This window comes from Triturus cristatus, chromosome 2_2 (assembly GCF_964204655.1).
Source record: "Triturus cristatus chromosome 2_2, aTriCri1.1, whole genome shotgun sequence".
Classification (NCBI taxonomy): domain Eukaryota; kingdom Metazoa; phylum Chordata; class Amphibia; order Caudata; family Salamandridae; genus Triturus; species Triturus cristatus.
Genome location: NC_140582.1, coordinates 629,323,787 through 629,350,974, shown reverse-complemented (window position 1 = coordinate 629,350,974; position 27,188 = coordinate 629,323,787). Strand labels below are relative to the sequence as shown.

The following is a 27,188-nucleotide window of genomic DNA, read 5'->3' as shown; positions in this document are numbered from 1 at the left end:
GACACTCCGGCAGAGACGCCATCACTACCTCCACCAGCAACCATACCACCACCATCACCACCACCACCACAACCTGCAGCTGCGCCAACTGCAACAAAACAGTGGAGACGCAGGGCACAAGTCCCACCCATGCAGGTGATGGATGCATGTCAGACACCTACAACACCATCGGGCCGAGGTCCAACAATCGTCCCACTGCCTGCAGCACCACCAGCACGTGTCCAAGTCCCACTGCGCCGCAGGTCTCTGCACAGTACACCATATGTAGGCGAAGATGCAAGCTCCCCAAATGGTGGCATCGAGGAACAGATGCTGCGTGTCCAGCGCCTGCAGGGGAGACACATGGCTACCATCAGCGGTCACATAGCGCGCCTAGCTAAGGAAATGCGTACCCTGACAGCGGCAGTGAGGGACATGATCACTGTGGTGGCAGAGGGTAATGGGACATCCAGGAACTCACCTGTGCCATGAGAGCAGGGCATGACAGCGAGAGAAGGAGGCACCGGCAGAACTTGCTCCGGTCCGCAGCCTCTACGAAGGCCATCACTAGGCTGTCCAACAGCACTGCTGTTTTGGCACGCCGCTCGGTGTCACTGCAGGTGGACCTGGGACATTATTGCGGTGATGTTGCGAAGGCCCTAGGCCAGGTGACCGCTGCAGTGGAACACCTGCAGAGCGGTACGTTCAGTGGTAGCGCATTGGGAGTGGAGGACGGCAGTGAGGCTGCCTCAAGTGTGAGCAGTGTTTACGTGGCGGAGGCCAGCACCAGGAGGCCCAGTTCGCGCTGCTCCACAGCCACAGGGACAGGCCGTGGTGAGGTGGAGGAGACACCTGAAAGGAGGCTGGGCGTTCGTGGCCGGCGCCACTAGACATACTGAGAGCCATCCATGACCATGGTGGGGTAACCAGGGTCCTCTCCTATTTGACACTAGCACACCCGTGAATACAATGGGCATGTTTTGTTACACTTGTTTTGGGGAGCTCTTATTTTCATTCATGTGTGCCTGCACATACCTCAGAGCTCCTGTGCATTAAACAGTAGCATCACAAATGAAATTGTCATGGCTAATTCTTACCTGGGTCAGAAATTATGTTGCGTGATGTATGTCCGCCTCCTTTGCCCCTCAGCTGTGTTAGGGACGTGTGCCTTTCGGTGTTGTGCGGGTGGTTGGTCATCCCGGTAGTCGTCATTCCTGTCCTCCTCTATGGGTATCCCCCTTCTTGTTGCGATGTTGTGCAGCATGGCACATACAGCTACAATCCTGCAGCAGGTGTCAGGTTTGTATTGCAAGGCACCACCAGTCTTATGTAAGATTCTAAAGCGACTCTTCAGAATCGCAAAGGTCCTCTCTATTACATTCCTGGTGCTTATGTGCCCCGCGTTGTATCGTTGCTCCTGGGGTGTTGCTGGATTGATGTAGGGGGTGAGTATATATTCCCGCAGGGCGTATGCACTGTCACCTACAAGATGGAAGCAAAGGTTTAGCAACGGTGATGTATATACATGTGTGGTGCTCATGTTTGGAAGAGGTATGTGTACGTACCAAGCAGAAGTCCCTCTCCAAATTCTCCGTTGAGTAGGCGCCTGTGGATGCCACTGTGTCTGAATATGTAGGAGTCGTGTGTGCTCCCCGGAAATTGTGCCACTAGGTCCGTGATTATGTGCTTGGCATCGCACACAACCTGCACGTTGATAGAGTGGTAGGACTTCCGGTTACGGAATATGTACTCATTGGCAGAGGGTGGACAGATGGGGACATGCGTGCAGTCGATGCATCCTATGACATGGGGGAAATGGGCCACCTGGTAGAATGCCTGTTTGTTGCGGTCCAACTGCTGTGGGGTTGTGGGGAAGCTGATGTGGGTGTGTATCATTGTCAGCATGGCATCAATGAATTTGTGAAAGAAGCGTGAGAGTGCGCTTTGCGATACGCCTCCCGCTACGGCGATGACCCCCTGGAAACTTCCAGAGGCCAGTAGGTGCAGGCTGCATAGGACCTGGACGTGCGCAGGAATTGCATTGGTCCGATGTGTCTGGTGCTGCAGTAGTGGTTCGAGGTCTGCAATTAGGTGCATGATCATGGCACGATTCAGTCGATACTTGTCGTACACCTCATCCTCATTCTGTCCTAGCAATGTGATGCGCACTCTGAAGACTCTCTCCTGGACCCTTCTCCTGCGCTGTCCTGCTGCATTGATTCGCATCCTCCTTGCAAGCACGTAGAGGGCTGCCATTTTGTGCAAGCAAACAGGGTCTCCTGGGCCAATTTTAAGGGCTTACTGATTGGTACCATCTGTGGCACGTGTTTGTTTTTTTTCCATGATTTTTTTTTTTTTTTTGTAACTTTACCTCCAGGTTCTGATTCCCCTTAATCTGCTCATGCTAAATAGCGATTTTTGGCATTTTCGGTAATTGCGATTTTTGATGCATTGAGTAGCGATTGGTTATTAGCCATTGGCACTTGCCGGGAGCTAATAGTGATTTCGGTGATTGCGAGTTCAGTATTTTGCTAACTATTTATTTTGCATGTTGGTTATTAGCGATTCGCTATATTTCCGGTAAATTATTTTGCGATTCTTTATTTTATCCCGATTAGGGTTGATGCATTGGGATTCGGTTTTTGACACTCGCTAACGGCTGCTTTTACCGATTCGGTATTTTACCGACTGGATTTTTCCTTGATGCATGTGCCAGTATATTGCTTAAATACCTGCAGTAAGCATTCATAATAAGTATGTACGGACTCATTTCTATCCTGGGTCGTTCTATCTATCTTTTACCCAATCTTTTTTTTGGGAGGAATTTTCCCTTTCAAGAAAGTGGTCACCTGGTGGTATTTCTTCATTACCTCTTCTGAAGGGGCTCCTGTTTTTGCATCTCTCGGGTACTCATCACTAGGCCAATCAATAGTAATTTTACATTCTGTCCATAAATCAGCAGATACCACTATGTCAAATAAACCATCCAAATCTTTTAACAATACTTTCGAAACCTTCACAAATCTTTCAACTTGCCGATACCACTCAACTCGTTTTTCTCTTAACTTCGGGAAATCATTTGTAAACGATAAAATATTATGTCTGGTCCATGGAACATGGGAATTTCCTCCTCCAGGCACCTCTCTCGTTGGACATAATCTTTCTACCTTTCCTGTGTCTTTCATCAAAAAATCAGAAGTTGTTCGATTGGCGTGTGCTTCTTTCCTTTTACGCATCCATCTAGCTTTCTGTTTATCCAGGTCACCCCATTTTTGTAAAATGGTCATTAATTCTTTAACCTGTAATTTTCTTCCAGACACATTCATATCTTCCAGGTCCTTATCACTGAATTCTGCTCCGTATGGTTTCTGTAATACCTTGGATTTCCCCATTTCAACTTCCATTTCAGAAGCTAGGTCTGTCCATTTCACATGGAATATTTTTGTATTTCTAGTGATACTTCTGCAAATGAACAGTAACTCTTCTTCCCTGTAAGTATTTAACCTGTCTAGTCCCACGTTTCCAGCTATCATTTCTTCCAATTTCACTTTCAATTTGTAAATATCTAGAATTTTCAGTGGCTGTTTTGGCTTGTCTATTCCCTGTGCCCATCTTTCTATTTCTTCTGGGGATATTATTGTGGCACACTTGACTACTGTAGATGTTTCTATTTGTACTTCATTTGAACAACTAGGTGTAACTCTTCTCGGGGTTTCACTTATTTGTCCTCTTATCGGTAAATCCATTAATGATATCACCGAATCACATTCGCTGCCTAGATCATCAATTATTATATTCTCTTTTCTAGGTTCATTTGTAGGTGTGGTCATGACCGGTGATTTGTGAGCGATTGTCTTATCTCCATATAATGGAACCACCCGACCTATAGTCACTGGTATAGTTAATGCTTCAGGGTGGGTACCCAATTGGGTTTTTTTCTGTAATAATTCTTCTGTATTCTTGTTTATTGCCTCTTTCTTTTTCCTAAAGTACCCTTCCAATCGTTGGGTCAAGTATAACTTGGGGAACTGATGGTGTTCCAAAAATCGGAGCACTAGGAGTAGTTCTACTTAGTCCTTCTTGGTAAGGTGGAGGGTTTTTCATTAAAATGTCCTCCAAAAAATCATCTTCCGATTCTCCACTACCTGTCATCGTTAAATGTTTGGTCTTCTCTGTGCATTTGCCTCCTGACTGTTCCTCTGCCATTAGTACAGGATATAATCCCTCAGCCACCATTGTTTCATCTGATTATCTCGTGATTCACGCGGTAGCCTAGGATAAAACCCTCTAAAGCTTCTGCTACCCCTGGATCTATCACGCTCAAAGCTTCAGTCTCCCATTCCTCTAAAGCTTCATATTGGGTTAATCTTGGTCGGGGCTCTAATTCATTCATTTTTAATCTCAGGTTATGTAGAATTCTCCCATTAAACGTACCATGTTCTGGAAAAGCTAGCACTCCATCACTTTTTGTATATTCTATCCAATTTTCCAACCATACACAAGTATGATAGCCTCTTTCCATCATCATGTATGATGAGGGCAATTTTGGGGGAGGGATAAGAATTGTGATTCTCCTATTACCATGACTAGAGAATCTAGATTTCATTAAAGACACGGAGGCTAACATTATGCATATTACTTTTAATGCGTCACCAAGCAGCCGCATACATCACAAAGAACAAAGGTTCCAGAATGGAACAACAAGAAAACATTGGTCGTGAGGACATAACAATCTGCCTCTTTTAAATGCGGCTCCAAGCAGATAAGTCTATCTTTACTACTTCTCTTCTCTTGTTGTTCAATACTGTTTGATTGACTTTTACATACCTATTTATTTTCAATGTTTTTATTACTCAATTGTTGAATGTCTTTGCATACCCACAATGGGGTAATTTTTCATTTGTTTATAGGGATCCCTCCCTTCCCCTTCCCTTCCTGCCGGTCTACCAAGTTCCGACTGTGGTCCTTGGTCCCTTCCTACCCCTTGAAGCTTTCCCCACTCTCGGGTTACCTTCCCGACATTTATTTATTTCCTTTACCTTACTTTCACGTACACCTCCGTTCTGATCCGGTCCGATGAACGCGATACGATGAACGCGGTCCGATCCGATGCGATCCGATGAACGCGTTGAAAATGGATTGTTCTAAGGTTGATTTGACCCTCGTATAGCCTTGAGTTTACTCTTTTCCCGTACGAGACTCGCATATTTCATCAGCGAGGAAACTGCCTTGGCAGCACTCGCGCAACGTCCGCGTGTTGCCAAGGAACTTTCCTTTAATCCCTCTCAAGTGCTTCACAACGAGCGCGAGCAGAACTCTGTATTGCTCGTTGCTTTCTAACGTCGTTCATAACTCTCCTCATCTTTCAAACGATTTCTTTTTGGCAATAGCCCTATTTGTATTGGATTAACTCCTTGTTTAAGGGAATCCTTGCGCAAAGAATTTTCATTATTACAGCAATATTCTGTTAAAGGGAAATTGATTTAATCCTTCCAGGAAGACAATCCTTTCTCTAGTTCCCTCATTTAATATAAAAAAAAAAAAAAAAAAAAGAGGCCTAATTTTATTTACTCTATATTATATATATATATATAAAAAAAAAAAAGGTAAGATTATAATAAATATAAAATAGTGATCCCTTACAAGGATCTGATATTCCTTAATTTGTGCTTTACCCCCCTTTTTTTAACATGTCTGATATAGACTCGGATGAGGCTACCGCCCCCATCCCTAATTTTGAAAATGAGACAATCAAAAATATGGTTCACGATCATATGAGATCCTGTATGTTGTCTACTTTTTCAAAAGTTATGTCTTCAAAAAGATCACTCCCCATAGAGGAGAACGAAATTCATTCATTTGCTGATGATGATCACATTGAGATACGGGGGAAAAGGTCTAAAAAGACTAAAAATATTTAACCTACCCCCAAGAGCACGATGGGAGGTCTCAGCACCTCAAAATTTTCGGGAGGTCTTCGCACCTCAAATACTTCAGGTGTCCCTTGCGGCACAACTCTTAAAGGTGTCCCCTGCGGCACAACTCTTAAAGGTGTCCCTCGCGGCACAAAATACACGGGTGTCCCTAGCGGCACAAATTATCGAAGTGCTCACATAATTGATACACATCTTGACCAAGATGATGACGATGATTTTAATGATGACGATGCCTCTGATTTCCCAGACGAATATATCCTGGATCTAGATGAGGAGGAAGAGGATTTTAATTCTCTACCCTTAGATGATGACCTGCCTTCCTCTTCAAAAGACACCATCCTTGATCCTTTAGGCGGGGAGATGTTTTCCCCCCTTAATATTATGCATCCAAGAAGCAACGAGTGGTTCCCACAGGAACACGTTGGTAAATTCATAACTAAATGGTTAAGAACCTCTCTAGAAAGGGACACACGAAACTTGCTAAGATCTGAATGCTCTAGACCCTTTATTGAACATAAAGTTTGCCAAACACCAAATCTCGACCCTGAACTAATCAAATACCTTTTTAAACTCGGCAGAGACCCTAGAAAAGGCATGGAAAGATCCTTTAAAATCTGTCAGGATCGTTTACTAGACGTACTCGGTCCTCTGGCTAAAATCATAGACGCCGCAGAAGATAGCCACCTCAATGGCTCCTCATTAAATACTGAGCTAATCCGAGGTTGGAGCCAAAGGGCACTGGTTTTCTTGGGCAATGCTAATGCCAGCATTATTTCGGAGAGAAGGAGAATTGTTCTCACGAAAATTAGTCCGAAATTGAGCGACCTAGCGGATAAGGAAAGCACTAACAACCCTAAAGGGCTATTATTTGGCGAAGACTTGATCAAGACCTTGAGTAAATACGTCTCTACCTTTACCGCTCTTGACAAAGCTAACCAAAACATGAAAAGAGTTTTCAACAACTACAACCTTTTTGGCAGGGCCGGAAGAAGAGGCCAATCTTCCGGCCGTTTCAACCGAAGGCCATACTCCAGGTCCAGGGGCTACGGAGGAAGAGGCTACCAACCCTCAAACACTCCGCAATTCTACCCCCCAAGAGGGAGGGGATTTTGCACGAGAAACTTCAGAGGAAGAGGGATATCCAACGACTTCAACCCTCAAAGTGAGTACTATTTTTCCAAAAGTAGGAGGCAGACTAAAACTGTTTGCTCACAATTGGAAACTAATTACCCAAGACCCTTGGGTTCTGAGTACGGTGAGTGGGTTTATGATAGACTTCATAGATACCCCGATTCAGTCTTCTCTACCGAAAAGCATTCCCTTATCCTTAGATCAGGAAAAAATTATAGAAGAAGAGATCTCTTCGATGCTTCTAAAAGGAGCGATAATAGAGGTTCCCTTCCATTTTATGAGTTTTGTGAGCACACTTTTCTTAGTAGAGAAAAAAGACAAGGGTTGGAGACCCGTTATAAATTTAAGGGAACTCAACAAATTCCTTGTGTACAGACACTTCAAGATGGAAGGAATCCATCTCTTGAGAGATCTCCTTCTAGAAGGAGATTGGCTAATCAAATTAGATCTGAAAGATGCTTATTTTACAATCCCAGTAGCCAAATGCCATCAACCCTTTCTCCAGTTTATATGGAAGAATCATCTTTTCCAGTTTCAAGCCCTTCCCTTCGGCCTCTCCTCTGCCCCTTGGTGTTTCACCAAGGTAATGAGGGCAGTCGCCTCATGCATACGAGAAAATGGCATCCGCCTTATCATATACCTGGACGATATCCTCATTCTGTCTCAAGATCAGTCTCAAATTATCCAGGACATGAATTTTGTAATAAACCTTCTAGAAACTCTGGGTTTTATAATAAACAGAGAGAAGTCAATTCTTATTCCATCAAAAGAATTAGAATTTCTGGGTTTCACCGTCGACACTACGAATTGTCTGCTGCTCCTTCCCTCCAAGAAAATTGCAAAAATAAGGAAAGTTATAAGACACGTTCTCAATCAAAAGGATTTATCCTTAAGGGAACTAGCCAGACTTCTCGGTCTCCTCTCCTCTTCCATTCAGGCGATCGTCCCGGGCCCACTAAACTATCGAGCCCTCCAAAGGATAAAACGAAAGGCTCTAAGAGCAGGTCTATGGTACGGAGATCGAATCTCTCTCGACCTAGATTCCATTCTGGAACTCAATTGGTGGTTAGACAACCTAGACGCTTGGAATGGTCGGGCGATCTTTGGGTCAACCCCAGATTTTGTCCTAGAATCGGATGCCAGTCTTCACGGATGGGGTGCATGTTTCCTAGATCAGAACACAGGTGGAGTGTGGTCTCAAGTAGAATCCTCCCACCATATAAACTTTCTAGAGCTTACTGCCGGTCTCTATGCTCTTATGAGCTTCAGGAAATTCCTGCATGGAAGATCTGTTGTCCTAAAGATGGACAACATATCTGCTGTCGCCTAAGGTCTTCTAAGTCAGATACTTTTGAGGACTCGACAAACAATGTTGTTTTTGCCTATTGTTTTACCATTAACGAGAGAATGGCCTGCGGAGATAGCTGATCTATAGCAATTAATAGATCTATAACTAAGGCCTCTTTCGAATTGAACGACTAGGAAATTAACTATGTGAACGATAGGAGCCTCCACGGGATCCAGGTTCCTTTCCAAGCACCAACGTAACCAAACCTTCCATATGTTGTTATACCGGTAGTGTGTACCGGGAGCCCAAGACTCGCGGAGGAGAGTCGAAGCTGTTGATGAAAGTCCCGAGAGATGATTGGATCTCCTGACACTCTCCAGGCAAGAAGGTTCAAATTCCCTGATAGGACTAGAGGGTGAATGTGACCGTCCACGTCTGTGAGGAGATCTGCGTGGGGGGGAATTAGGAAGGGAATGTCGCAAGAGAGTTCCAGAGTAGTTGGGAACCAAGCTTGGGATGGCCAGAAGGGAGTCACTAGGACGATTGAAGCTTGTTGAAGCCTGACCTTCTGGAGCACTCTCTGTATCATTGCGAAGGGGGGAAAGGCATAGGCGTTGACCCCATTCCAGCATTGGAGAAATGCATTCACTGCTAGAGCACCCGGGTCGGGCATCCAGCTGTAGTAATTCAAAACTTGGAAAGATAGTCTGCTCGCAAAGAGATCTATTTGGAAAGGACCCCAGAAATTGTTGAGAGAATTGAAAACAGAGGTGTTGAGCTTCCAGTCGGTGTGATCTAGGAGGAACCTTGAGTTCCAATCGGCATAAAGATTCGATTTCCCTGGGAGATATTCTGCTCTTAGGGAGATCTTGTGTTCTAGACAGAACATCCAAAGTTTCTTCGCTAGGTTTGACAGGTCTGAGGATTTTGTATAAGTCGCCGGAATGGTCATATGTGGCACTGCCTGAAAAAAAAGAAGAGGCGGACAGCCAAGGGGATCCAGAGGTGACTGTACCAGAAGTGGTTGAGGAAGACGAAGAATCAGAAATCCTGAGAGTTATCTTGTCCGATATTGGAGAAGAGACGGATGTTCAGGCAGTTCTGTACCAAGATTATGAAAGAAAAGTAAAAGACGATCAAATGCCAAACTGAAAAGACCGAAAATGACCCAAGTGGGAAGACAATAATTTACTGAAAAAGACATAACTGATAGAACCAAGTAGGTGCTTAGAGCCTTGGGTTAGACAAAATTAGTTGTGAAGTAGAAGAGGCTAAGTCAAAAGATACTGATCATTTTTCGAAATGGCAAACACAGAAAGTAGAAAAACTAAATGTGTATTTCTTAGAAGATGGTTTAAAATGTGTTGTTGTTGTACAGGATTACTAATGCTTCTGTGGAGTGCATTAGCTTTAATAGTTTCATTCAAGGTTACACTAGAAACAATAGAAGGATATAGTGAGAATAAAACTAATGTAGAAAAAGTTCAGAAAGTTTACCCAACTAAAATAGATAGAAATTATTTACATAAAGACAGGTCTATAAATGATTTCTGTAACAATGTATTTTCAAAATTATTATACGAATATGTAAAGACGATGGACGTGAAGGACTGCTACGTCTGCATGCAGTTACCTGCATCTGTTTCACCTCCCAGTAACACATGGAATAACATGTAGTGTAATAGCAAGTTTGTTTTACCAAATAGGGAAATTAGAATATTATTTTCAGATGTAGATAACATATTTTCACAAGTACCTGTAGTTAACAAATTGAATAAAGTGAAACCTGCAAAGGTGTTAGGTGAATTTTTCTTAGAAACTAAAGAACTAACATTAGAGTCCATATTTAGAAATAATCTAACTTGCAGCTTAAAGAAGGAGGAAAGGATTTTCTTAGAGATGGTTGAAGAAAGGAGATTAAAGATGCAAAGGAAAATACCTGAAGGAAAAGAAGAAAAGACAGTTTGGGATGTTGAAAGAGAAAAGCATTTGAAGGGAGAGGCTAGTCCAACAATGGCTTTAGATTGGCCTCAGAAAGGAAAGTTGTGTATTAGAAGGAATCAAACTGCATATGATAATTATTTTGTAGATACAAGTGATTGCCATGATACATATCGAATCATGGGTGGATGGGGGTTTAAAGGAGGAAATGATCTAGTCTTTCCTGGATTATATTTTATCTGCGGGGAAAAAGCATATTATCGGTTGCCAGATCATTGGTATGGCACATGTTATATAGGCCTGGTTTTCCCAAAGATATTCCATGTGGGAAGAGGAAGAGATGGAGTACATAAGTTAGGCAGTCAACTAACACGTAGAAAAAGAGAATCTTGGTCAGAAATTGTAGGAGACATTTTTGGAGCATTGATGCCAGCAGTGGGAAAATCTCTGAATGCATACAACATTAGAAAATTATCCACAGTAGTGGATCGCTTGTCAACAAGCACCGCAGGAGGATTCTTATTAGTAAATACAGAAATGGTTGCCATGCGTGCCATGGTAATGCAAAATCGACTTGCCCTTGATATAATTTTGGCAAAAGAGGGTGGAGTTTGTGGAATGCTGAAAGTTCAACATTGTTGTACTTACATTCCTGACGAAAGTCAAGATTTAAAGACATACATTAAAAATATAACTGATTTGCATGCAGAAATTGCACCACTGGAGGTTGAAGGTGTTTGGGAGAAGATTGGAAAGAAATGTTCCTCTATTAAAGATTTCCTATTAAAATTAGGTAGTACATTTATAGGTAAGATCTTATTTCCATTAACGTGTGATATTCTTAGTATTAAACTTAAGACTAGGATGTTTATGTTGCAAAAGAAAGAAAATATGGAAAAACATAAAAAGAGAAGCTTTGAAGAAGAAAGAAAATAAAAGACAAGAAAGAGAATTTGAAGAGGTAGAATTAGAAGAAATGAAAGATAGTATGTATAGAAAAGCAAGAGAAGAAGAGATAGGTGAAACAGAATTCCCTCTCTAGTCTTAACTGGTTTATCCTTTTTAAAATATTTTTAAATTTTCTGCATAAATGTCATCTTTCTTTTTTCTCCGTACATTCTAGGTGTCGATCCTTTTATATATTGTTCTCTGGCAAACTCTAAATACCTTCTGTCTGGGCGATTCCCTATTAATATTGGATCATGTTTCCACATACAAAACCCACCGTCCATTATTATTATAGCTTCTATTTTGCTAGCCAATCAAAGGTTCGTTTCTATTCTTTCGACCAATCAAATTCTGTTTCACTCTATGCGCTTAGCCAATACTAGCGCAGCTTTTCTGTGACGTCAGTATCACTCTTTTCTACTGACTCCTCCTTTACAATTTCGCGTTAGTCACACACCCGCTGTTCCAACCAATCCCAGCGCGGCCCTCCGTGACGTCAGTGCAGCACCCGCTGTTGACCCCTCTTTTACAAGGTAACACGAATAACCTATTTTTTTTCAATGTTTCAATTGACAACATAGAAACATTTGCTACTCTGTTTGCTCTGCTAAATTCAGAAAGTCAATTTACTTTTACTGCGAGTAAACCTTTCCGCTTACTCTTCACACACTACGAGTAAAACTCTTCCGCTTACTCTTCACTCAAGCACTGATGAACCTGCTACTCCTTCAGTACTACCCTTTCTAGGTAATATAGGACCAAAGTTTCACCAGCGAACTCTTTGCTATCAATCACTCTCACTTTTATACAAATTAATCCCTAATTCAGCACTGTCAGCCGTGCATAGCCCTTCAGCGCTACCTTTAGCAAACGAGTAACATCACTGCAGTGCGGTTCCCATTCACTACCCGCTATTCAATATTCCCGGGTATTTCCATGCAACATAAAACAAAATACAAACGGGTTTGTTAATACATAATCAATAATTCAAATTCAAAACATTTTCACCTAACTAGTTAATAAAATAAACCATAGCTCTGCTAACAGAAAAAGCTGAAAAACTGATCCAGCGGGTTACTAACCTCAGGTACTCAACTACCATATACTCACATGGGCCCATAAACACGTACTCAGTCATATAAGCTAGTAGATACCGCTGGGGTCAATTAATTGTACTAATACCTGTAAGATGAATTTATCTAACAATTTCTTACCAAACCTTTCTGATCCAAATGTACTTTCCTCTGGTCAATGAATCTTTTAGTAACTGAATAGGTAAAAATTACATAGAATAAACCTTCTTTAAATAACCGCAGACTCTGTAGAGTTTTAAATGTTTATCTAGTAAATTCATGAGAACCAAAATACAGTTAGAACACCGTCTTCTCCAAAGAGAGGAAGGGAATGAAATTGAATTAGAATAATCGTTAAACAAAGTTATTACGATGACAGACCCTGAATAGGTAGGAAACAGAGAGAGCAGTACAATGGCATACTACACAGAATTATAGTTACCTAGAATGGTGTGGAAACCAACCCCTTGGCCAAGGAATTGGAAAGGGTCCCCTGGGACAGATCAAGAAGTGACAAAGGCTCAGGACAGGATTCAGGGACAGGATAGATGACCTCTTCTAGATACGACGCCTGCGTCGCACCCCTCTCTGACACTATCTTCCGCCTCGATTCTGCCGCAATCTTCTTCTATTATGTGCCTCCCCGATTCTTCCGCGATGTTCTTCTAATTAATTGGCTCAAAAGTTCTAAGTCTGGAAATTGATCTTCTTCAGTATTCTTCTTAATTCTTGGACAGCATCTCGGTCTCTCAGCATTCTCTGTCTCGCTGTGTGTGTCTGACTAACTAAACTACTTCAATTATACCTTTCTAATGGCATGTACCACCCCTAAATGTTTCAAATTTATGAAACTTCTAAGTCTGATTGGACAGGAAAAGGGGAGATGATCATCACACCATGCTAAGTTTAATATTTTTCTTTAAGCTCATTGTTCTATGTTCCTGCCCCTTAATTTAATTTCCAATGCTTTATTTCCCACCCGAGTTCACATTTTTATCAACCAAAACTATACAATTGAATAACTTCTTCATTCATGGGTCAGGAAGATGATTCTGTTTCCCAGGACAAACAGAGGTCGTTGCCTTGGATGAGTTTCAATTCATTTGTCATGGTTCCTGGCGGGTTACAAATACGCATGTGCGGAGGACACGTAGGGTATGGATATCTGCCATCCTTTGAGGCCAAAAATACGAACTAATAAAGAGACGTATTAAATTCAAAAGAAAATGATTTCACTGTATACCACCTATCTCTACTCTAACCCTCTTTACTTATATAAATCTTTCGCATTAGCATTTTATTAAATTTGCAGGGTTTAGTTTCAGCATAAGCATGCGCATTAACATGTGAGTTCCAAACGGCCATTTTGAAAACGATTGCGCATCTGCAAAGATTTCCCTCCAAAGCATAGGTACCTAATTACTACGTAGATGTAGTTGACGCATGCGCAGTAAAGATTCCCGCGCTAGTAGCCATTTTTAATCACTCTCGGGTTATTTGTTAGTATGACACATAGGCAAGCTTCTCCTAAGCTTAAGTGTACTAATTTTTTTGATGCATTATTAGTATTTACGAACACAAATATTACGGAATTACGAGTTATCTGAGAAGATTGCATTCACCAGTAGAAGTACTTAATGTGCACCAATGGCAATGGGAGGAGGGCTACTGTCTGCCAGACAACCTGAACAAAGGTGTCCCCTGGCAGAAAATGCTTTGGTCCTCAGAAGAACTGCATCAAGAACATCCCGCATTAACATCCTAAATTTCCTTTGGCCAAGACATTTTTTGTTGTTGTGTTTTTTATCCACTTTTATGTAGCGAGGATTCAACCCGAAGGTGTTGGGGCGCTTTACATGAGCACCAGTTACATCACAGGAAAACACATTAATGTTTGGTAGGCACGAGGAAATTGAGTGATTTGCCCAGAGTTACAGGATGTTGAACATCCCTGCTGAGACTCGAGCCTGGTTCACCAGCTTCCGAGTCAGCAGCGCTGGCCATTGCACCACATCCTCTGCCTGTTTATTTATTTATTTATTTATTTATTTATTTATTGGTTTATATAGCGCTAGAATCGACTCCAATGGAGTATCTCTGCGCTTTTCAGTAATCGGTAAAGCAAGGATAAGATGAAAGAGGAGCTAGATCTCATTCCTAAACAGCACAGTTTTAAGGAGTTTCCTGTAGGTAAGATGTTCCTTGCACTGTCTTAATGATAAAGGAAGTTTATTCCACAATGTGGGGCCTGTAATTGATAAAGCTTTATTCCCATGTCTGGCTTTTTTTGCACGTGGGATCACTAAGAGAAGGTTATTGCTAGATCTTAATGATCGAAGTGGAATGTAGGGAACACATTTATTTTGAAGATAAACGGGCCCTTGGCCATTTATACATTTGTGGATAAGGCAACATATCTTAAATTTTATTCTCTGACGGATCGACAGCCAGTGTAGTTGATCCAGGAGGGGTTTAGAAGCAGTTCTAGGGGGAGCATTAAGAACAAGGCGAGCTGCCGTGTTTTGAATGACCTGAAGTTTATTCAAGACGCTTTCGTTGGCGGAAAATAGCAGGCCATTACAGTAGTCAATCCTACTTAAAACCAAGGTCTGAACCAAGGTTCTCCTACAGGAATCTGGTAGGAGGGGAAAAATTTTCCGTAACAAACTGATGGTATGAAAACAGATTCCTGAAGTGTAATTGACATGTTGTTTAAAAAGCAAGTCTTGATCCAAATGAATCCCAAGGTTCTTCACAACCTGTTTAGGTTCAGGAACTATTCCTAGATCAAGTGGCCACCAGTCAGGGGTCCACAACATTTTTGCCTCACCAAACAACATTACCTCCGTTTTACTGACATTACACTGGAGAAAGTTGGAGGACATCCAGCGAGCCACTGCCTTCATGCCAGCAGAAAAGGAACTTTTCACTTCAGCGGAGAGAGTTTTAAAAGGAAAGAGGAGCTGGGTGTCATCAGCATACGATACTGGAATAAAACCATATCTTCGCATCACTCTAGCCAGTGGCGCCACGTATATATTAAAAAGGGTTGGGCTCAAACAAGAGCCCTGGGGCACCCCCTTAGAGATCTCAATCTCTGCTGAGCGGTAGGAGTCCATGATAACTCTCTGGGAACGATTGAGGAGAAAGCTTTTCAGCCATTCGATGGCCCTATCCTTGATGCCAGCGTTCGATAACCGTTCAATAAGAATAGCATGTGAAACGGTATCGAACGCTGCTGATAGATCTAAAAGCACCAGGATTACTGAAAAGCCCCTGTCCTGATACATCTGTAGGTCATCTGTGACAGACAGGAGAGTAGACTCCGTACTGTGTTTAGGCCTAAACCCTGACTGAGAATAGTCCAGAGCCCCCACAAGTTCGATGTAATTGGACAAGTGGTGATTGACATGTTTCTCAGCCAGTTTCCCTAAGAATGGTAGTAGGGATATAGGCCTATGGTTCGTTAGATCAGTCCATGGAATGGAGGTGTTTTTCCTAATGGGTCTAACCAAAGCTCGTTTCCAATCTCTTGGAACAGTACCTGAACTAAGTGAAAGATTCACCAATCCTTCAAATATAGGACAAAGCTGTTCGCTCAGGCCAGGTATAATCCTGGCTGGAATGTTATCATCAGGACTGCCACCTTTAATCTGATATGTGAATAGAAGTGTTTCTTGTAAAGAAATAGATCGAAAGCAGGTTAACATATGTTTTTCCTGCTTAGGTTCATCATCCATTTCAGGTAACACTCTATCAATGGAAACACTTTTATTGGCACATATTATTTTATCATAGATGAGTTCAATTTTATTCGCAAAAAAACATGAAATTTCATCGCATAGCTGTTTAGAGCCTAATTCAATAGATTCACATGCTGCAGGTTTGGTAAAGGTTTGTAGAATTTGATATAGAACCCTAGAAGAGTTTCCTGCAGCTGTGATTTGTGCGGTGATGTAGTTTTTGCGAGCAGTGCGAATAGCTTTATGATATGTGCATAGTGAGTCCCAATATTTTGTTTTATCTTCTGCCAAATGAGAAAGTCTCCACTTCTTTTCTAATTTTCTAGCATTGAGTTTTAATGTCCTTAGGTTATCCGAGAACCAAATTTCCTGTTTCTTGGTCGGTCTGGATTTAAATTGTTTCAGAGGGGCGATTTTATCTATTGTTTGTATAATGGCTCTATTATATTTTGTGAGGGCAGATTCAATACATATTTGTGTAGGGTAGGAAGAAAAGGTAAAGTTTTTCTTAAAACTGCCGTCATTAACTTTGTGCCATTGTCTATATATCCTAGGTAGTGGAGCTGGACGCGAGGAGATATACTTCAGATGCTGAGTACGAAATTCAACCAGGAAGTGGTCAGTCCAACTAACCTGTTTGGCAGGTGAACAGGAAATCAATGAAAAGTTAGATAAAATCAAGTCCAGGGTATGACCTGCCTGGTGTGTAGGGCCACAGTTACGTTTCAACAGTCCTAAGGTGGCCATGTCAAGCAATAATGATTGTGCTTCATTACAGTCCGATTTGTCACTATGTACATTAAAATCCCCGACCAAAATAAAATCATTGTCATTATCAACATATGGGGCAAGTAGCTCCATCAGTGTGCTTGAAAAATTGTTACAAGGTCCCGGAGGACGATATACTAAAGCACCCTTTATATTTTCTTTAGAAGACAGTTTTATTTGAAAAATTAGTAATTCGAGTTCAGGAGTACTTAGTTCTTCTAAGACCCGAATGCTAATTTCTTGTTTGTACACGATGGCAATCCCACCACCTATTTTCGTAGGACGATCAAGTCTTACAATTTTATAGTTGTTTGGAATTCCTAAAGTTATGGCAGGAGTAGTATGTGGTTTTAGCCACGTTTCCGTAAAATAGCATATATCGGGTTGTTGAGAGGAAATTAAGTTCCACACCTCAGCAGTATGTTTGGGCAGCGATCTAATGTTGCACAGGAAGCTTTTTAGCTCAACAGGTGTACGATTGCTTCCGGCAGCAGTTTTCTTTGTAGCAAGTTCCGATGGTTTAAAATACTGACACCTGTTCATGACTCGCGTTTGGGTGGTGCATTGGAATTTGCATTGTCGACACGAGAATGGCCCCTCTACCTCGGGGCAGTAACCACCCTTGCAACCCTTTGATACTCCTGGGTTGAATCCCCGTAGTACCTGTGAATTATAGGTGAGCCGCCCCCGAGGCGATATTTGCGTATCCGGTGTAGCAGTCCCCATGGCCCCTTGCCCTGTCCTGTCGCAGACGGGCAGGTCTTTGGCTTGTCTTCGGCGCCGTCAATGGCGCCCCCTGCGCGCAACCGCTGCGCGCTAGGGCCGACGGGTGGCTAAATAGCCCAGTGAAGATTGCTACTAGAGCGCTAACCGCTCGCCTGTCCCGGGGCTGCTGCGCGTGTCTCGCTCTTGTCTACCCCGCCCTCCGCTCAACGGTATTGGATACCGAGTCGGACCAGGGCGGGTAGACTGTAGTACTGAGCAGAGACTGACACAAACTCCCTAAAGCCCCTAACAGTACTGGGAAGTAATACTGCAAGTCCTGTGCTTAATGTCACGTTTTAGGCAGTCAGTTCAAACAGCACAACATGCGTTTAAAAGGAACAGGTGAGATTTTAAAATAACGCCGTAGGTGAGTTTAAAATCAAGTCAAATCCACAACATTTAACTGAAATTATGAATTGCGCTGAGTGCTCCGCTCTAGCCAAGCATTACCTCGTACCAAGCGGGGTCGGGAGACACTGCCACTGTCCTCCCCTTACCACCTGTCCTCCCCTTACCTGTTCTCCTAATTTCCTCATAGAGTGGAAGAGAACACGGAGGATTGGGACAAAAAAAATGCAGTTCAGCTTAAAGAATTCTTCTAACAGTGAATGATTTTTTCGATTGTGGGTTCTCCAAGGTGGCACAGAAAGCAGGGGGCGCCCTCTTACCCCCACCCCCAGAGTGCCTCATCTGAAGAAGCCATCCCTGCAGGGTGTTTGCAGCTCTTGTGTCTGCCTGCGGAGTAGGGCTTGGGGTATGGGGCAAACAGGGGCCGCAGCTGTACACATCTCTGAGGCCTGCCCACGGCTCACCCACTGTCCTCCGAGTTCTATAAACAGAAGCTGTTTATCCGAGCTCTCTAAACTCTCCGGACAGTCAAGGCCCTGGTGCTCAGCAGTAATCTATGGCTTCTCCAGGGGCGGGCTGATGACTGGCTGGATCCCTGTGAATAATCTGGTCTCTTTCCGTAGCGCCCACAGTAACAGATTAATGCTAGGCGCTATGAAGGATTAGGGGCATACCTAATACGCCTACGAGTGCCTTATTTAGAACCTTGGACATGTACGCTTCAAGCCTGCCCCCCAGGACCAAGTAATTTGTCAGCTAGTGCCAATTCCTGACAATATTTACATTTTACATTGCTCCCTAATGCCATTTTCTTGCACTGTCCACTAGTGCAGCTCTTAGCGCTGGTCACTAGTAGATGCTTCTTACACTGTCCACCGGTGCAGCTTCAAGCACTGACTACTGATACATGCTACTAGTGGTTAATTTGAGCCAGTGGGGTGCACGATACTGAATTCTCCTCATCAGACTTTTCCTCAGAGCGACAGAAGAAAAAACACACAAAACAGAAAGAGGAAGGAAGAGAAAGATGGAAAAGCAACACCCCCGCATCAGTGCGCCACCACCAGTGTAACACAACCTCAGCATCAGCGCATCACCACAGCACCAACCCAGCAGCACTTAAGCACCAGCGCAGCACCACAACATCATCACTCATCACCACCTTAGCATCAGCACAGCACAATCTCAACATCAGCTCAGTACCACCTCCTCATCAATGCACCACCACCAACGCAGCACCAACTCAGCATTAGTGCAGCACCACCTCATTACCTGCAATTTGACATCACTCAGCACCACCTAAGCACCAGTACAGCACCACCTGAGCACCACCTCAGCATCACTCAGCACCACCTCAGCATCACTCAGCACCACCTCAGCAGAACCTACATACAAGCACACTACCAACTCAGTATTACTCAGCACCAGCACAGCACCATCTCACCATAAGTACACCACCTCCTCATCAGCATAGCACCACCTCCGCATAACTACACCACCACAAGTGCGGCCCAACTTCAGCATCAGCACAGCCCCACAGCAGCAGCAATTTAACTGTAATGCAGTACCACTTCAGCATCAGTGCAGCACCACCTCAACACAGTACCAACTCAGCACCAGCATCACTCAGCACTACCTCAGCATCACCTCAGTATCAATCAGCATTACCTCAGTATCACTTAGCATCATCTGAACAGCACCACCAAAGCATCACTCAGCACCACCAGAGCATAGCGCTGCACCACCACCTCAGCATATCTCAGCACTGCCTCAGCATCGCTCAGCTCCACTTTCAGCATCAGAACAGCACCACCACAGCACCATCTCAGCATCCGCACAGCACCACCTCCTCATCAGTGCACCACCGCAGCACCAGTGCAGCACAACCTCAGCACCAGTGTAGCACCAGCGCAGCACCACCTCAACATCAGCACAGCACCATCTCAGCATCAGCCCAGCACCATCTCAGCACAGCACCACCTACTCTTCGGTGCACCACGACTAGTGCACCACCTCAGCACCAGCACAGCACAGCACCATCTTAGCATCCGCACAGCACCACCTCCATGCACGGCCACCAGCGTAGCCCCACTTCAGCACCAACACAGCACCACTTCAGCATCAGTGCAGCACCAACTCTGCATCAGCGCATCACCTCAGCATCACTCAGCACTGCCACAGAATCACTCAGCACCACCTCAGCATCAGCACAGCACCACCTCAGCACCAGTGAAGCACCACCTCAGTTCTAGTACAGCACCACCTCAGCACTAATGCAACACCAAGGTGGCACCAGCTCAGCACCACCTCAACATCAGCGCAGCACCATCTCAGCATCAGCACAGCACCACCTCAGCATCAGCACACCACTACAAGCGCAGCCCCACCTCAGGACCAGCACAGCTCCACCTCATCAGCACAATGCAGCACCACTTCAGCATCAGCACCACCTCAGCACCACCTAAGCACCCACGCAGCAGCACCTCAGCTCCAGCAACTCATCAGCAACTCAGCGCAACACAGCACCACTTCAGCATCAGCACCATCTGAGCACCAGCTCTGCATCACGTGAGCACCAGTACAGCACCACTTCAGCATCAGCACAGCACCATCTCGGCATCAGTACAGTGCTCCAGCGGAAAGGCCAAATTTACATATCCTCCTTGCGTCACAGACCCGTCAGCATGCTAACTCATTCACACACGCATTCATTGGTGGGGCCCATAACACCAACACTCATACGTCACACTTCAAGTCTGCACACAGGAGGAATGAAGCTCTGGACATGTGGGGGTACCTTATTACCTAAAGGAGGAAAATTCTTTACATTATATACACACTATCTCTTAGTACCGATAGACTCCTAACTTTAACATCAAGGCACTCCACCACTTGGTCGATGGACCAATTAGTTGGACTGGTTGATGGTGATTTAGAACCAGCTAAAACATATTTAAAGTTTCAGAACATTTTAATCAATACCTTATTGAAGAATCACAAACTCATTTTCTGTTAATAAATGCTTAGTTTATCTAATTAATTCACTTTCATTGGCATAATCAGTATTTAATCAATTCAGAATTTTCAATAGACATCTGGCACAAATTAGACGGACAATTATATTTACTTAATTTCTGATACTGGGGACCAATTCCCCGCAACCTGTCAGCCCTGCATCAATCTAATTCCGTCTGGTGTAATCATCCAATCAAATGCAGGCTAAGACCCAAATTAGTCCGGGAAAAGTTCCTTCACTTGGCACAACACAGTCCCAAAGGTATCCAAAGGACCAAGCAATCGTGCAAGCAAATCAACCAACGGAAATTCAGAACGCACTTCTGAACGCACTGGCTTACACACGCGCTTCACTCCTCCTCTAGGTTCCCCCTTTATAGTAAATTCTAAGATAACCTGCAACATTTTCTAAAATCGGAAGGCTCTAATCGGCTAAGCTACTAAAATTAGAAATATTGGACGTGGTTCCCAGAGTTTCTTAGTTCTCATGGAATTGAATATGTCATACTTCAGTTTGTACAGATCTCATGTGAAAGTGTTCGAAGTATCAATATGCAGACCTCTGAGGACACGTTGCCATTGTCTTTCCTGTCATTCACACCAGTTGAGTCTTGGCAATCCTCCACGTTCCTATTCTTGACGAGGAACACTGTACCCCAAACTGGAGGACGCCTGGAGATCTTCAGAGCCATCCGAGTCTGCGCAGTAGACATCGCGCCCACACGACGGTGGCCACTTCCGAACTCCATTTTGAATATTGCGGCCTAGTAGGCCCGAATGCCAAATTAAGCAAAACAAACACAAGAAATAATTAATATACGGAAATGAAGATTCTAATGTTTAAACCCACACTAATCCCTTTATATATTAGTATTTTCCTGGCTTATAGCAACATTTAAGGCAATAATACTCACCATTCCGCAATACCAGGAACGCAAACCATTACAAAGGCGACATAAATCATGCGATTTCTATCACAACACATTCTACAGTTAATATGCATACCACAGTTAGTCATTAGAATTATTTGCCATGCAATTAGCATTTAGTCCCTCGTGTAATTCGTGTTTATTAAGGTGCAATGTTGATTAGTGATACCACTGCAAACAATTATTACAGGTTAATAATTAAAATGATTACGTAGTTACGTATGTTTTCATGCAAAATAGAGAAGGTATGCAAAATTTTGTTTTACCTGCTCCACCAACAGCAACACCTCCACATTAGTGCACCATCACTACCGCAGCCCTACCTCAGCAACCGCAGCCCCACCTCAGAAGCAGTTCGGCACCAATGCCGCACCACTTCAGCACCAACGCGGCACAACCTCAGTATCACTCAGCACCACCTCAGCTTGACTCAGCACCACAGCATAACTCAGCACCTGCTCCGTATCACCTTAGTATCACTCATCATCACCTCCGCACAAGCACACAACCACCTCAGTCTCCCTTCAGAATCTGGCATCTGTTGATTTTCCCCTAGTCTCTGTCCGCTGCTAGTGTTGTAATTCAGGTACTATTTCCCAACCTCCACCCTCTCGTTGTTTATGTCCCCCCCACCACCAAAGAAAAAAAACTATAACAAACCAGCATTAGAACAGGCAGGAAGAAGTTGTCAGCATTGCAAGGACAAAATAGAAGATATTTTTTATGTTAATTATTTTTTTAAATAGGGTTGTTCAGTTGTGCATAATGTCTTCTTGGTTACATAAAAGGTAACAAAAATGCTTATAACACATTTTTATTATAACTTTTCAACACGCTGCACAACAGCCTAGGGTGACCAGGCGTCCCCGTTTTGCCAGGACGGTCCCCGTTTTTAACCAGCTGTCCCAGCAAATTTCAAGAAATGTAGCTCATGTCCCGGTTTTTAAAGAGGGTCGACTGAAAACTGTGAGAGGTGTTTTTCATGTTTTACAATGCAGGGATAGTTAGCAGTTGTTTCAAGAAAGCAATTTAATTAACAGGCAAGCTACTGGGTTTAAAAATTGCTTTTTATGTATGTTCTTACTGCCTCGTCTGTTATTCTCTGCTGGGGAGCGCTCTCATCGCTTGAAGTAAAATTGTAGTTCTTTTTCTATTTTTGTGAAATGTCCAGGTTTTTGGCTTTAAAGTTATGGTCACCCTACAACAGCCACAATGCTCTACAACACAGTAAAAAGACATTGGCAAAGCCAAAAGCTCTGACAAAACACTTATAAGATACCAAAGGCGAGACCTATTGGCTATGCCAATGCTTGTTTAAATATTTTGCTCTGCGACATTTGTGTGGGTAATGTCTCCCGTTTAAGTGAACAGGAAATACACAATTTCCGTTTCGCGATTAAGTAACCCATAGAATACCGCCCTGTATCATCTGCATACTAATCAAGTGCCTTAGAACCTGTCACTAGTTACGCATCAATTTCAACCTGGTATGTAGTATTTTATTTAGTACGTCAGCGGATACAGGAAGTCCGGCTTACGTCCGCACGCTCTTGACGTGTGACGGTCGGGAGCGTGCGCGCGCCTTAGGATGCCTGTCATGGCGGGTGGCGGGAAAAGGAAATCGTCAGGGTCCACAGAGCAGGTATAAATGCTTTGGGTACGTCATTGCACGTACAGGATCGTGATTGTCAGAGAATGGTGATTACGGGGCGAATGTTATGATGTATGCGCCGAACGGGTGGGCGGTAGAAGTTTAAAGATGCCCAGCGGGTGTTTGTGACCGGAGTTTATACCAAATAGTAAAGGATGTGTTGCCTATTCGCAGTGAACCGCTCTTCTAAGCCGTTCCTACAACGTTTTTGCTTACTGGAGTGGCATCGTTCGTTCATCGTTCGTTAGGAATTGAAATTGTCTTCAATTTGTAGCGTTCATTAAAAAGTGAAAATATCTTTAATTGCAAATTGTCCTTGATTTACATGTAGTACGACGTTTCCGACGTGCGCTCTCTATCAACATGTAATTAGCGTGTGTGGCATAGTTTCTTGTTTCTTTTCTTAGAGATATGCGAATACATTGTGGGTGTTTATTCCATTGTTGTAAAGACAGATGCCGCATTTGTCACAATAGGCTAAGCTATTCAGCTAAGTTGTGCCAATGTAGCATTGTTTTTAGCCTGAATTAATCTATTAAGTAAACGGGTTCTCTTGGTTTTTTTCTAATGGTAATCATAATTGTAATGTATAATTTGAGCAATGGATATGTTAGTCAGTTATTTGGATTCAGAAGGATAGTGGAGGCATAGTAGGGGGAACAAGTTTTGCATTTATAAAGCGCTTGATGGGGTGTTGAAGCGCATTTTAGGGGAGTCGCATGCTACATCGAAACCCATAAAGGATTAGTGTGAATTAGTACTGTGTTTTTTTCTACGTAACCAGAAAATGGAATAAAGAGATTAAATTGAGGAACCTTTCCCTCGTCTACTGAATTTGGACTTTATAATTGTTACTATTGATTTATTTGTTATTGTGTGGTGCACCTGTGTTTTTGGTTTAAATCTATAAAAACATATGGTCATGGGGCTTTGTTTCATCATCCTTTCGCTTCTTTTGCCCCGAATGTTCAGCAATTGGCTTGACACCTCTTCAGCTACAACTTTAATCAGTCCTCCGGATTATTTTCTTCTCGTCTTCTTTTGACTGTATAGGTGTATTTTGCTATATGCAGATGACGCGGTCCTGATGGCTAGAACACCGCAGGCCATGCAAAGAGTAGTTACATCCTTTTCTGATTTTATGAATCGGCTTGATCTAAGTATAAATTGTTCTAAGACATTCACCATGCACTGTGGGCCGGGTGCACAGAGAAAGAAAAAAGCTATTTATATTGGAACTACCCCAGTAGAGGACATTTCAACATTCCCCTATTTAGGGGTCTTAATTGATAGTTCTGGGCTATGGAACAATACAATTAAGACAAGGAAATTGTTGTACTGTAAATTTATCATGGCTTTAAAAAATTTTAGTCGAAAATAGGGAGGAAACCAATCAAGGAAATGTTGACTGTTTATAAAGCGACTTGTGTAGCCATTGTCACTTATGGGGCAGGCCTATGGGGATATGCAAATGTCAGCACTTTACAAGTGGTTGAAAATAATTTTATGAAATATCTCCTAGGGGTCCCACAGAGTGTTTCGACATATGTTTGCCATGGAGAACTTGGGGAGTCATATTTAGAAGATATAATAAAAACTGCACCAGTCCTACTATGGCACAGAATATGGACTGCAGATGAGTCTGGTTTAAATCGTATGATTATGGAAAATGCGATGGGTCTAGAGAAGTGTGGAAAAATTAGATGGCTGAATTATATTAATAATTTTCTCACGCTACTAGGGTTGAGGAACTATTATACAGACCCGTCTACTCTTTGTAATATATCTAGGAAATGTTTAAAAGATAGATGTATGACCTATTTGCATGAGACCAGAACTAGAATAGAGCTTAAGAAAACTACGGTGGTAGCTCATGAGCAAATTGTAATCTGCAATCATCTACAGCCATATTTAAAGCTACTGATGAGTGATTATGAAAGGTTTTTACGAACACGTTTTAGATTTAATTTACTATTTAGATCACTCAGCTTTCCAGTTATGAATAATTGGTCAAAACTTTTGAGTAAATGTCCCTGTGATGATCTATCAGTGCAATCTGATATGCATATACTTTTCTTTTGTTAGTTTTATACTAGACCCAGACAAATGTATGTTGTTCCTTTGCTAAAAATTATGGGAATTAATCGGTCGCCCTGCTTTTTTTAGCTGTACAGAAATTGGATAATATTTTAACAGTCGTATTTATTTCCTCATTCCTTAATGTTTTTAAATTACGGAAAACAATTGAGATCTGAACTTACTCGGTTTTTCCTATGTGTGGTTCCAATAATTGTTATTTTAAAATGTGTAATTTTGTCTTTGTACTTTTATGGTTATTTTGTTTTAATAACGGAATAAAGATTAACTTGACTTCACTGTATAGGTGTATCCTTCCACCTTATTGATGAGACTAGTTTACGTCTGAAAGTTGCTCTTTGGCATAAATGTCAGACCATGTTCGGTGATCCAACGGCAGACAAGGGCTACTGGGCCCAAATATGATGGTTGAGGTAATTTATCACTCTTACATGCATGCCAACATTTTGGAAGTGGGAGATTTTTAAAACCTAATCAGGAGCATGCATTTCTCCCATTGACTTCTGTTACATCCTGCATTGAGTATCGCAGTGAATGGGATTTGCAAGCGTGCTACTGCAGAATTGGAAATCAGAAATTCATATATACATTTTTTTTTTTTCCTTACCTGTCAGGAGCACAGAGAAATCGCCATGGTAGGCAGACAAAATGTGACAAAAATGATGTGCACTTGCTTGCAGGAGCAGGTAATCAGTCACACAAGCCCAGCCCCTGCTATCTGAAGCCCACAGAGGAATCCAGTTTTTAAATGCAGGAATCGGGACGTAGGAGATTAGCCTTGTAATCAGTAGTCTTCCGCCTGAATCGGGAGGGTTGGCATGTATGTTGTTGTTCTTGGACCTATCCTACTATGGCTCTGCAAATATAGATGCTCAACAGCTTGCCAAGAGATAGTTACAGTTTCTGACAATATTTTTTTGTGGTGATCTCTTCGAGCAGTAGGAACCCCTAGAAAAATTAGATTCTCTGCTTTGCGTTGAACCAGTCCTCCTGTCCTCATCGGTGGCGACAGCACCAGGTGGTCAAACCTGCAGCTTGTTGACACGTTTCTGGCACAAACTTGGTACAAATCACTTCATTAACGCAGAGACTAAGGAGGACCTTTTTGACAGTGGGGATTTCCTGGCATGCTCCATGGGGGTCATCCGCTTTTTGTGCACCCTCCTCCCTGTTGGAACACATTAACCTCCTACAGGAAGGGGCACACTCCTTCCCTCTCTCAGCAGGCAGGCTTCTAGACAGACCCATAGCTCCTCCAGAAGAAAGATGTCCCTGTATCTTGGGGAGACTGTCTCTCAGGCAGATATCAGTCCATGTTTCACGGCAGCTCTGCACGTACTCTGCGGAGCATTCCGGTTGTCAAGAAATACTTCTGACTGTTCAAAGTAGGGTTGTTGAGATCTGTTTTTAAACAGATTTTCCTTACCAGGGAAGTGGATCCTCTGTTTCAAGTGTCCTCATCAGGCTGCTCTGCAGACACAGCCTGCGTATAAAGTGGTGCTTCTCACAGCAGGTAGTATGGGGCTGGCTCCAAACAGGATAATTTAAAACATGGGCCCATTGAAGTAAAGTTTCT

The 27,188-nt window shown here is 43.0% G+C and overlaps 1 protein-coding gene across 3 annotated transcripts in view; it reads left to right on the top strand.

Annotated features, from left to right (window-relative positions):
* Nucleotides 1–23,310: 23,310 nt before the first annotated feature.
* Nucleotides 23,311–27,188, top strand: part of HPF1 (histone PARylation factor 1) — a 168,541-nt gene continuing 164,663 nt past the window's right edge. The window contains exons 1-2 of one of the 3 annotated variants that reach the window (XM_085641822.1): nt 23,545–23,562; nt 25,899–26,025. In XM_085641822.1, coding sequence (XP_085497948.1) covers nt 26,014–26,025 — 12 coding nt within the window. In that variant the 5' untranslated portion in view covers nt 23,545–23,562; nt 25,899–26,013. Of the gene's footprint in view, nt 23,522–23,544; nt 23,563–25,898; nt 26,026–27,188 lie in introns of those variants that run through there. The other 2 variants (XM_085641821.1, XM_085641823.1) reach the window with 2 other exon arrangements.